Genomic DNA, 13,269 nt, shown 5'->3' with positions numbered 1-13,269 from the left:
TTATGAATAATAATTTCGAAATCGGGGGGCTTATAAAAAATAAAAATTGCAATAATTATCAAATTAAAAATCCATTTTGCCAAGATCTCTCCGATCCATTTTTAGGTTAGGACATTGAAATTATGTTTTACCATATTATTCCTATAGATGCAAATATATTTATCATAAGATGGACTTCTTGTAAAATACAGTAGGTTATCTCTTATTGGAAGTAAACTGTTCTAGTATAGGTTGTCATAGATTTATTTTGTTCTGAAACAATTTTAAAGATGCTCAGAGTTGACTTTTTACTATCGTAGAACGCATCTGCTTTAGTATTGAGTTTCTCGCTCTCAACATGACTATATAATTGTTTATAGAATATTCGAGATTGCAATAGATAAATATATTACTCACATTCCAAAATACTAGTTGAATTAACAGCATAAACGAAACTTTCATTAATTCATTAATCAGAACATAGCAGAAGCGAATTGAGCTACTCTTTTAATGAACAACACTATCACGGTTTAAACCAACCAAAAAAAACCCAACTGGAAATTAAACATATCAGATGTTTCGTCGTTGTAATACAGATTCATGCGTATAGATATACATATGAGCCAACTAAATTGAAAAATTGTTTTAAATTACTAATACTCAAGTTTTATTTAATGTTAGTTTTTTTTTTTGCAAAAGTTTATCCATTATTACTACCAAAATACCGTACATTATTAGTATCTCCCTCCTCCCTCCAAATTAATTGACTAAAGATGTAATTAGCGTCTTACTTAACTTAATTGAATTAATGAAATTAATTAAGAGATGTTTATCTACTCAGTAGCTATTACACTATCTCCGTAAAGTATTGGTGAACTTAAAATTTACAAATGTTTAATTCAATTTAATTTTCTTTTTGGGTCAGAGTCGTCAAAATGTGAAAGTATAAACTAAAATTAAAACAGTGTGATAAACAACATATTCACAATAAAAAATTATAGTACCACAATCGATATATATAATAAAGAAAATGCAACATTTTCCGCTTACCACATGAGCAATACGTGTTTAATTCGTTGTCAATAGCCTAACGTGTACTGTTATATTAGCGAGCCGCAAACGAACACTGGAACTAATAAAACATATCATTTTACTCAGTTATACTGCAACAACTATTATAACATTTATGATTCGTTATAAATATCGACGATTATTTGTTAAATATATTTAGTCATTTAGAAAATAGAAGGGCTAAGTTTGGGTGTAACCGAACATTATATACTATATTTATTTAATTATACTAATATAACACACAATTTGACCCACACATTCGGTCCATTAGAAAACTAAAATCAGTATATATAGTATATGGGGGCTGGGTAATTCATGGACCGATTCCAACTAATCTACATTTTATCCAAAATTATATGCTCGCTAAATTTTGCTGATATATCTCACATATTAACCGATATATATGGTAAAAGGTCCGATGAAACCCCAAGAACTCCAGTTTTTTTTTAGTTTAAAAGCTCGAGCTTTTCCATTTTTTAATTTCCATAGCTCATTAGAAAATCAAATATTTGATCTTTTTCTTTGGGTAACAAAACATTTCGGAACAAATCTTTCAAAAATATTAAAAATAGTTTTATTAAAATGTAATACGTTTAATTCAATATTACCACTGTAATCATACCAAATCCATTTATAAAGTTCACAATTAATATTTTTAAAGTTAGCTTTCGCAAAGTTGGACTGAGAATAAAGGTCCTGTTTATTGTAAACACGTAATTCGGCGATGATTTCGATATTAATTTCCAAGTCACGGTGATAAGAGTCCTCTGGCAAAACTAAAGGATCAGACTCGAGAATTTACCGAATTTGTTCGTAATAAAGTTAATTTGGTTAAGACCCATCTCAGACAATTCACCCAAGAACTCATTAAAGCTTATACGAGTGCAGACAGATTTCCAAGATACACATGGTAAATTGAAATAGCCCAGAACAATTATGTAATCAGTATTCTTAGCAATTGAAAAAATATTATTTATTAAAGAAGCATGCTGCATATATATAGATAAGTCCGATTGAGGCGGTATATAAGATAAAGTTAAGTAAATAGAACATTTATTAATGCAAATTCGTATGCACTTAAATTCAATGAGTTATTATCAATTTGTTTTTTGGAACCACGGGTATTCTCACGGGTATGTTTTCGGTTTCCGCCATTTTTTGGGCGTGACAATGGTCCGATTTCGCCCATTTTCAATACCAATCTCCACGGTGCCAAGGAATATGGGTACCAAATTTTATTAAGATATCTCAATTTTTATTCAAGTTATCGCTTACACGGACAGACATCTGGATTTCAACTCAACTGTCGTCATCGTGATCATTTATATATATCTAACCCCATATCTAACTCTTTTACTTCTGGGTGACACAAATAACCATTATGTGAACAAAACTATAATACTCTCTTTAGCAACTTTGTTGCGAGAGTAAAAAAATATTCTCTATTCCATATATATACTATATTTTTCATTCGATTAAAGTTATGTCATTCATATTAAAGAAATGTAATTAATTTGTACGATTTCTATGACTATTTTAAAGATTTTCTTAGAAAATATTAAAGTCGTTTCGGAAAGAACATTAATGAATTAAGTTGTTTTGATATACTTCATTTGCTAAAGAGAATTAATATTTTTGAAAGCGTTCTTATATGTGTCTCCAACTTTATAAGGAATATTAACAAAGACACAGGTGAAACTTTTCATAAAGTATCTTCTGTAATACTAATTTTGCTATCTAGAGCTAGTCATTAAACTAATCTAAAAACTAGATGTGATACTAGAACAAGCATTACATATGTATATTTGCTATTCCATAATCGATATTATGTCATGGAAGCTAATCGTATACATATTCAAGTCTTTTTAAACTACCACTAAAATTATACACAAGGCTTAGTCAATCTACAAGAAATACATCATTAAAACATTTGCTCATTAATAAATACCGAAAATAGAATATAAAGTAATTTAAAATGCACACTGTAGCTCAGCAAACGATGTTAGACCCCGACTGTACATGAGTTCATATATCTGGCTTGGAAAAGCCTTTTGCAAAGTTTATCAGCATTTCGACGGCGTTTTAGTACATGCGGCTGCCTACAGTTGTCGAACATCATCACAAACGACCAATACAAGAGACATCCGGGCAAAGTTATCGTGTTCGAGTGTTTGCCGAAACGCTATCAGCATTCTGCAAGAAAATATTTGGTGTTAAGAAAAATATCTTCAACACTTCGTTCTCAATACCTACTCAGTTTATATAACAAAGTTATCGATATTAACACCGTATTCAATAAAACTAGCGTTGTTTTATAGACCTTGTCTAAATTGGTCCTTAGTTATAATGTACAACTTAAAACTTGGACTTGTTAGAATTGGTTTCCCACGAGGTTTTTACTGTTGCTTGCGGACTTACTCACGTACCCACTCGTTTCAGTTTGTTTATTATCTCTTCATTGCTTTTGTTAGTATTCAGGTATGGAGTTTCTTTTGATGTTACATTGTAAATGCCGCGTGCTCAAGTATTTACAAGCCCACGCGCCGTTCTGTCAGCTCATTAAATAAATAAGTCAAAAGAGTGATAAAAAACGCGTTAACTGAGAATGTAAACTATTCAACGACTAAAGTGTGAATCACAAATATTTGGATATGGTACGTAGGTTCATACCATAGCCACGCACGGTTGAAATCGGGTATATGTATGGATATTTATATTACACCATTTTCATAAAGCCTAGCAAAGCTTTTCTAAAGTATAGGAACTTCTTTAGAAGAGTTCACCGAAATTCGGGTTTCGGAATTTTTTTCCAAAAAGGTCGAATTCCCTAATCCTAAATTTTCCTAAATTCCCAAATTCTTAATTTTTAGATACTTTTAGGAGCTTTTTTACCATTTTAATAATAATAGTGCAGTATATTTATTATAAAGTTTGCCACCTCTAATATGACCTATTCTATTTCATATTTCAAGGTATTTTCTATATTTTAATTTTTGTTGGAGAAAGTGCTGACCATTCGCATTCTCTTTAAACTACAAGTGTCTTATTTTTTCGCGAACCTATCTTTTTTCTGCAGTTACTAATAAATATATAAACTTTGTGAATTGTATTTTAATCCAAGGTGAAGAGGTAGGGTAACATCGAGTGATGAGCGCTTTAGGCAAATTTAAATCCGATCTGCTTCGAGTGAGACCTACACTTTTCCTAGTTCGCTTAACCTATTTGAGATGTCTTTAGCCCTATGCTCCAACAGGAGTTAAAGGAAATTATGTATATAAATATATGTATTTATATTTATTTTAGAGGTCTGTGGTTTCAATCATGTTCTATGTGTGAGGGTTATATCGTTGTATGTAGGAATGTTTTGGAAGAATAATCGTTTTCTGTATCCAGTACGTGTAATGCATAATATAACAGATTTACTCCATATTTTCCGGCAGGGCTCGCAAATGAGCTTGAATATACAAATATTAGTTTTGTGATTGATTAATTGCGGTCTAACGTTTTTGGCATGAAAACGCGACGATCGCTCTTAGCAATTGCAATTTCTCAATTTACGTTGTTTCTGCAAAATAACCACATTTGGTTGCGTTTGTCATGATTATTATTATCGCATTATTCCACTTTTTCCTTTGGCATTAGCGCTTGCGCGTAACAATTTTTTATTATTATTGCTGCGACGCGCTGTGAAAGATGAGTTCAAAACCATGCAAACATTTGCTTTCATTCGTACCGAAATTACTATTACAAATATGGGTCAGATTTAATTGCTGCTGTCGGCACTTTTTAGCAAAATCAAATTTAAATTTCAAGTTTTTCAGCGCCTACAACCAGTGGCGGATTCATCTATGTACTTGTATTGGGGAAATATACCGCACTTCAAATGATCATATAATTTCGGTAATCGGCTGGATTTGATGAATCTCTGACATGAAAAAATATCACTTCAAAATCTATCATCTTTAGACAGTGGTAAAGTCATTAAATGCGCTAAAACTTTTATGGAGTGCACACGACACGAAGTAAATAAAAATAATAATGCGCAAATATTATGTTTTCAACACGACTTCAAAACTGATACAATTAAGTGTTTAATTATGTGTGACATGATTTATTAATTAGTGTGAAGTGATGGCACTGAGCTGTCACAATGTTGGTAAAATTTCTGCAAACGAGCAATTAATTGTTTCACCACATGTTGAGGTAATGTGACGTCTGAAAATTTCAGATATATGTAGAGTAAAGAGTATGTAGAGAAAAGCTAACTAAAATTTATACAGTACTTTTCGTTTAATTGACCCTATGGTTAATTGGTTTCCCCGTTTAATTGAACAGTGTTATCGGGCAAAAAATAGAGCATACGAACGCACATGTAAATTTTCTCGGATAATTGGACTCGGTTAATTGGTTTTACGGCTTAGTTGGTTCAAAAGATATGTCATCAAAAATAATTTTCCTTTTAAATTTCCCCGGTTAATTTCACCAAATAATATTGTTGAAAAAAACTAATCTTCTAATCAACACTGTATAATTTTAATTTTTTTTTGTATAATGAGATTTTGAACTAAAAAACTAACTTTTGTGGTCAAGTTTTTGCCTGACTCAAAAAAATAGTCTTAATAAAGATGTGTGAAAATTTTTAAAAAAATCGCTTCATAACCTTTCAAGAAATCGTGTCCACTGACTTCAAAATTCGAGTTTTGAGATAAACCCGCTTAATGTTTTACATTTTGAAAATTTTAATCATATTGATTTCATAATTTGGGAAAATTTTTTAATATTGTAAAAATTTGTATAATTTTTGATGTGCAATTAATGATGTGCAAGTACTGTATAGTAAAGATGCCTTACATATTTATGCATGTATTATATTTTTCAATTGGAATAATATTTCCACTTAATATTGTTTAATTTTTAATTAGTTATTATATAGTAAGGTTTTTATGACGGGTTTCGTTGTTTCTAACTGTTATTATAAATCAATAAAAGGTTTGTAGAATTTTATTAAAATTATAATTATAAGAGGATGGATCCACGATTGATCTATTTCAAGATTGTTTTTCATAGCTTAGTTGAGTTTTAATTGTTAAGTTTTAGGTGTAAGAGGCTAAAAGCAAGGGCATTTATTTTATATATTTCTTAATATTAACAATCATTTATTTCATTTAATCAATTCACCATATCAAAGATATGTATTGCGAACTCTCACCAATTGATATACTCTGGAATAATGTAGGAAATTCTGACTCTTCATTTTAAGAGAGAAATTATGATTGAAAAAATTACGATTTCAAATATTAAAGTCGTAGAGGCTTTAATATCATATTCTATAGCCATTAGAGACCATCCCAAGTTGTATGGGTATGTAAGTTCCAGTGAAGTTCAAAACAAAATTAATTAGAGAAAAGAAGTAATTATCGGTAGTTTTAAGCCATGTGCCAAAAAGAAATCAAATAGTATTTTTAACATGATTTATTATTCATTTACATAACACTGCAATATGAACCGAAAACAATTGCTTGCTTACATATCATAACTGTGTATGTAATTAAAAAGTGCAATATCATTATACCACTGGGGGCGTGCGCTTACTTTTAGCAATTTAAACATGCCACTTGACCACGATCTTGTCTTGGGGACATTAAAAGAGAGCAAAAGCCACAGATAACATGAACTACCGTGGACAAGTAACGCATATATGTATATGTACATATATGAAAATGGACATATGAGTTTCGAACAAGCAATATCAGCAAAGAAAAGCAAAAAACACTCGCAGCTCGCTAACTAAAAAATCAAGTTTTGTGCAAATTCCCCGCTGACAGCGATCTTTTGTGGTGACTTTCAACTGCAACAAGCCATAATACGTGGGTTGCCGCAGCCTTTTGGTCGTTGCAACGCTTTCACTGTATCGCTCGGTCATTGCATGGCTTTTGTCAACACTCTCTCGCTGAATATTATCTAGACAGGTTTTTGAGGTTGACGATTTTTTCTCTTTACTTTGGGTGATTTACATTTTGGTACATAAACTACCGTTGCCGCTTTATTAATATTTATTGCAGTTCAATGGCAATGTTTTGCAGCTATGTCAGCCGAAAAAATGTCAGTAGATTGCTGTCGCTGTCAGCTTCGTGGTCGCATTTACATATATAAATAAATCCATTGTAAATAAATTAAAATAATAAAACCAAAGCAAGAGAAGATAGGTGAAGACGAGTGGTGAAAGTTTCTCCAGCTGTTGGGTTTGCTCGTTTATTAAGTTGAGAAGAATTGATGATGTTGTGGAGCAGAAGCGATAATTCTACAGATCGAACATGGTACCAAACCGAAAGTTTTCTAAGTGGCTATGGGTTAGATAATTGCAGATAAGTCCAAAATATTAAATATTGGATCAATATGTGTATATACTATATTATACGATTTATTATTATATTTGCTTCCGCCGTTTTTTTGTAAATTTAATTTTTTTTTTTGTATAAAAACGGTTACAAATGTCGATGTTCAAATGTCGATAAGCCTCAGCCACACTTTTCTTGGAATTAAAAAAGAAAAACAAAATTTCCCGCAAATGTCGAGAATTCGGCTCAAAAAGTGACATTTTCAGTTGAGAATAAGTTTGGGATGCAAACAGATCTCTACAAATATTTTCTTGGGTTAATGTTGACACAAAAAAAATCGATTTAATCGACCAGTGCTTGAGGAAATGCCGGGTTAGTTACACAATTTGTAACGCTGGAACCACTGGACCGACTTGTTCGGCATATAATTTGTTGAATTCCTCTCCGCTCGGAAAACTTGCATAAAATTAATTCCATTATTTTCTTTATAGTATGAATATTTTTGAAGTTTTTAGTTATTTACAAATATGTACATATATATGTCCCCAATCGGATGTTACTGTAGATTTTAGTGGTTTCATTTAATACTTTTCGAAATTAATACAACACATACTATTTCCTCCCTTACAGCTGAATTTCCCGAAGAGGATGCAGATATGCTAATGGAGCCGAATGACTTCACTCCCGTTACCGTCTTACGTTCACAAGAACAGCAATTCCACGTGCCACCCACCTATCACTTTCGCCCGTTACCAGCAAATCCTCATGTCGTGTCTCGTGCTGATGTACATCCCAACATACCACAATCAACGCCTGTTGACTCACATACACAAGCTGCACAAAACTACTATCCACCTTTCTTCCGTGAAGCACCGCCACTAGGTCACTCGCGTCCATACTTTCCCATACCCGATAGCCCAGTTATACCGAAATTCGCAGCGCCACATCCCGAACAAGTGCCACTAGGGCCAACACAGCGCAGTTTCGATCCGACTATTTTGGGTTCTGGTGATTTTGGTGTACTGCGTGGCGGCACTTTCTATCCCGAAGAGGAAATGCCTTATCACACCGATGAGAATAGTGATTTCAACCAATATTATGGAGATGCGAACGGACATGGACGCCCCTCGAACGAAGAGTTCGTGCAGAAATACACTTATCCCGAAGAGCAATTTGCCGATTTCCGTGATTTCGCCGATATAAATACGCCGGCAGATTCGGCTTTCTCGCAATTTGTTGTTGTTTATGCGGCGAAAAACTCTACCAAACCTAGTACACATCCACGTCCAAAGAACATCTTTGAGCAGTTGGAGCTGCTGGATCGTGAGAAAGAGCAAGAGGAGAAGGAGGAAAAGAAGCGACGATCGAGCAAATCCAAATCGAAACTCTCCAAAACGAAATTGCAAAAGAAATATAAGAAGAAGACGAGTCCGAAAGATTTGGACTATGAGCCGCTCTTAGCATTAAGTTAAGCTGTTAGTGGTAGGGGTGGTTAAGCAATTTGTAGTATATGACATTATTTATAAAGTAAGTGAAAGATTGCAATATGATTAAAACAAAAACTAAGAAAGTAAAAATGAAAATCCATGCGGAGTAGCGTGAAACCCTCTAAGCGAGCATGGTAGTTATCATAAACATTGTTTTCTCTCCTTTCATCACATTCACTGTACAAAATAGTTTCATATTAGTTGTTGCTAACGGTTTAAAAATGGAGTGCGCATTTAAGGTGGGAAGTTGGCAGTAAAAAATAATTGGATTTTCAAACCACTTAGTTTAGGCTAATCTTTTAGTTTAGAAGTAACCATTGAAGCAACTTACTTACTGCCGAAAATGTATTTATCTAACTTTCACTTTGCATCGTATTTTATATTACTTGAAACCTTTTCAGTATATCCGAGCTCAAATATAGTTACATAATTTGTATTTCATATTATACTTTCATGTAGTTTTCATTTTTGAATCATTATACCTATGCGTGTTTACACCGTTTATTTCAATACTAAGAAACAAGTTTATTTTTCAACTTTTTTCATAACTAATTTATGTATATGCAAGTATATTCAAAGCACTGGTATGCGAGACCAACAGTGGAAGCTCTAACCTCACGTTCAGACTTATTTATCAAAATTTTGTTTTAAATAACTTTTCAAAACTCTAGCTTCTATCGAACTTCAGTTTTCAAAAACGTTTTCGAAAAGATGTGTTTCCAAAAAATATTGTTTTTTTTACCCATTTACCTATTTATTTACATAAACCGCATTATGTTTGAAAATTATAAATTATGAGAAACTATAATAATTAACTATTCAATACTTCATTTCGTTCTAATTCATTCATTCCATAATTAAAATAAATTGAAGCAGCATTTTGCATTGCACTTCGCTCTAGATTACTTACAAATTTGTGAGTAAGCATGTATATTATTTACCTTTATTATTACTTTTATGAACACATTTTATTTTGTATTTGAAAAATATTTAATTTTTATTTTGGTTCATTTTGTAATTTTGATTTAAGCGATATCTGAATATTTTATCAGAACACAAACGCTAGACTATAGTTGTAATTTTAAGCGTAATTAAATTGTTGTAATTTGTAATATCGAGATTATGTACACTTTTGTTTTTATAGGAAATAAAATTATATTAAAAATATGTTTTCGAATTTTATTTTTGAAAAAGCACTAATACAATGCAGGATCGATCAAAAAGCTCTTTTTAAACTCTCCCAATATGTTGCAGATCTTGATAAATCTTAGTACACTTCCATCATTGCAATCAAATTGGAAACACGCCTGCTTAAATGGGTTATTTGAAATTCACGACAACAAAGGCATAAATTATAGTGCAAAACCTTGCTTCAGGCATTTCACCATCACAACTACGTCCACTTCACATATAATGGTGTTGTTTAAAATTGCTCTAGGTCATATTTGTAAGATGATGTAGTAGTGATTTTAGATACAATGTCATCCCTCAAAACCCCTAAAAAATCTCCATAGTTCTACGACAAGCCCCTTCAGGGTACAAAATTAATATTAGTACTTCGCAAAACCATCTTTAGAGTCTATAACGGCTTTGATTCTTTTTGGCATACTACTACACAAATTTGCGCATGTTTCTGATGAACTAGACCTGTTACAACTTAGGCCATATTTCACTCAATGGGTCGATTTCGCCTGCGATTTTTAGTATACCCACATGTGCTCGATAGAGTTTAGGTACGGAGATTCTGGAAGCCAATCTAGAGTACTAAAGTTATTGTCCTGGAATCATTTGCGAGTTGTCCTTGCTATGTGTTTCGGTTCATTGTCGTGTTGGAAGACAACGTCTGACCCATTTTCAGCTAAGTCACCTACAGTGCCAAGCAAATGACTGCGCAGAATCTCCATATAAAGATCTGCCGTCATTCCTATTCAATTTATTTTGATTCATATTGGAAGCGATACTTTAAACACCAACCAATAAAAGTATTCAGTTGGATTTGTGTAAGACGGAATGAAAGATGAAATGGCTATTCAACGAAAGCGTAATCAATTTCGCGAGTCACTATACATCGGTTTATATTTCTCCCTAATTCTTACCTACTGATATTGGGAATATCTGATCCTATCGCAATCCAATCTGGCAAGGATGTTTCTCTGATCTTAGAGTTATGTAATGACGTACAAAAAAGGATGAAATCGTTTCCAAAGTGACTCTCATGTAATTAAAAAGATCATAGATGAAAACTCTTCTGGAGTTGGTTGAAATCGCAACATTTTTGCGATAACTTCCAAATGCGCATTAAAATTGGAAGGATTATAACATATGTATATCAGATATGTAAGTTTGTAAAGATAATAGTTCAATGCGAAAGTATTTTACTGGCATTCTAGTGTGTCAAAAAGTTACCTGCTTTCGTAAAAGCTAACATTTTAGAGAATAAAAAGAAATTAAAATGCCATCAATATTGATTTTGAGTCCCACTGACACGGAAGTCTTAGTTCAACTTGACAAAGTTAATGAAATGTATATAATAAATAACATATAGTCTTCTATACAAAGATACATAGACCACATACATAGACGCATATCGTACTTATTAAAAAATCTAGGATATTCCGATTACTTTGAAATTACCAATTATTGTACAAAAAAGTTGGTTGATTGAGATATAAGGGTTCTTTATATGAGAGGTTACGCTTTCTTTCAAATAAGGAGCATAAAATTGATGTCCACTTTGAAAGATAGCAGGGGCTTAGTGACATTGTATTGCATCGCCAACACAGGAGTTGACCAACCGGTGATAATAAAGACACTTTGCATAAACGAATAAAATGAAAACATATACGAACGAAACCGCTGAGTAATCATATATAGGGCACAACGATTTCTTTAAGCACAACAATCTAACGATCCGAAGTATACTACCGAAATGCAAAAATCGCCAATCTATAATGCTCTCCATCAACTTCGTACACAAGTAATCTATTTCAATAATAATAATACTAGTAGTTAAAGCTTAATTAATTTGATATCTTCCCAACACAATCGCGCACGTTTTGTCACAGATGTTGGCTGATGATTGGTGCCAACATGAATTGAACAAGCAGCTTACTGGAGGTGTTCAAGTCTTGTAGTGCAATTAATTGCACATAAAATCTGATTGCAATGGGCAAACAGCAAATAGACGAAATAGAAATAAAAATCACGAAAAACAATAAGAAAATCAGTTCAAATGGCGAAACCAGAACGAAAAATTGTACGAACAAGTCAATGTGTCGCATGTCGAGAGCTGCCTAAAAAACATGTTCTGCGCTGGAATGAAAATAAAAGACCGCTTACATGCCAATGCGTTCGTTCTTATGTAAGAAACCGTGTAATCGCCACACACATGCGCGAAAATAATTGACAAACCGACCAACCGACAAATTGTAATAAAAAATTTTACGGCCCCAAGTCAAGAGTGAAAACAAAAGTAATAATTCAGCGCCAGTCAGATAATGACCGTGGCAAGCGCACAGTAGGTTAGGCAGCTGTGACCCGTTAAATTGAAGCTTGTTCCGCCTAGAAGTGTGTAAAGCGCGCGCCGCTTGTTCTAGCGCCTTGGGCGATATTTGGCGGCTACAGAGGCATACAGTTGCCAGACAAACTAGAATTCTAGCGCAAATGAAATATTTATGGTGATGTTGCTAGACAAACTTATCAAAGTTATGTCGATTTTCCTTCTCTTAGCAATAATTAAAAAATGTATCAAAGGGTGGGTCTGTGACGGTTTGAGAGTAATTTGTGATAAAGCTCGGAGCTTTCACAATTAGTAAATACAATGAATAAGTTAGTTCGAGCTTATAAATATGCAAACTTCTACAGTTTAACGGTAATGTAATTAAAATGATTTCTAATTACTTCTCAAAGTATACCATTAGCTACAAGCTACATAGCAAGCTCGTAAATAATCCATACACGTCGTGGATTTGCTTGCATTTTGCCTTATAATCCGAATGCCAGTTCAGATTACAGAATCTTGATTGATTTATCGCCACCAGAATCGCGCATATATTATGTATGTCTCTATTTCTTGCAGTCTACGGCGTAAAACTATGTAATTACTATTATCTCTGACTGTATCTGGACATTTTTGTAGGTGTGACAATCTCATCGTTTGAATTATTCTTTATACTATGTGCTCACTCATTGCACCCAATTGATATGTATGTTGACATATGGCTACAAATTAATGTCACCGATCACCGTTTATGGGTGTTGACCAAGACACCCAATCGTGGGTGAGCAAGCTCCATAGCTCAACAGCCTGCCTACATGTGGCACATAAGTGAATTCCTGCATTTTGATTGCATATTTACGAACGATGAAATAAATTAAATTATAATTTGAATGCA

The 13,269-nt window shown here is 33.0% G+C and overlaps 1 protein-coding gene across 4 annotated transcripts in view; it reads left to right on the top strand.

The window, feature by feature from the left end:
- LOC105216458 (hypothetical protein) overlaps nt 1-9,139 on the top strand; it is a 70,088-nt gene extending 60,949 nt beyond the window's left edge. For all 4 annotated transcript variants that reach the window (XM_011190953.3, XM_029043008.2, XM_011190951.3 and 1 more), the window contains exon 3: nt 8,019-9,139. In XM_011190953.3, the coding sequence (XP_011189255.2) occupies nt 8,019-8,860 (842 nt within the window). In that variant the 3' untranslated portion in view covers nt 8,861-9,139. The remainder of the gene's footprint in view (nt 1-8,018) is intronic.
- The last annotated feature ends 4,130 nt before the right edge of the window (nt 9,140-13,269 follow it).

The sequence above is a fragment of the Zeugodacus cucurbitae genome, chromosome 5 (genome assembly GCF_028554725.1).
Source record: "Zeugodacus cucurbitae isolate PBARC_wt_2022May chromosome 5, idZeuCucr1.2, whole genome shotgun sequence".
Taxonomy (NCBI): Eukaryota; Metazoa; Arthropoda; class Insecta; order Diptera; family Tephritidae; genus Zeugodacus; species Zeugodacus cucurbitae.
The sequence above is the reverse complement of the archived record's forward strand: the minus strand, read 5'-3'. Positions and strand labels throughout refer to the sequence as shown.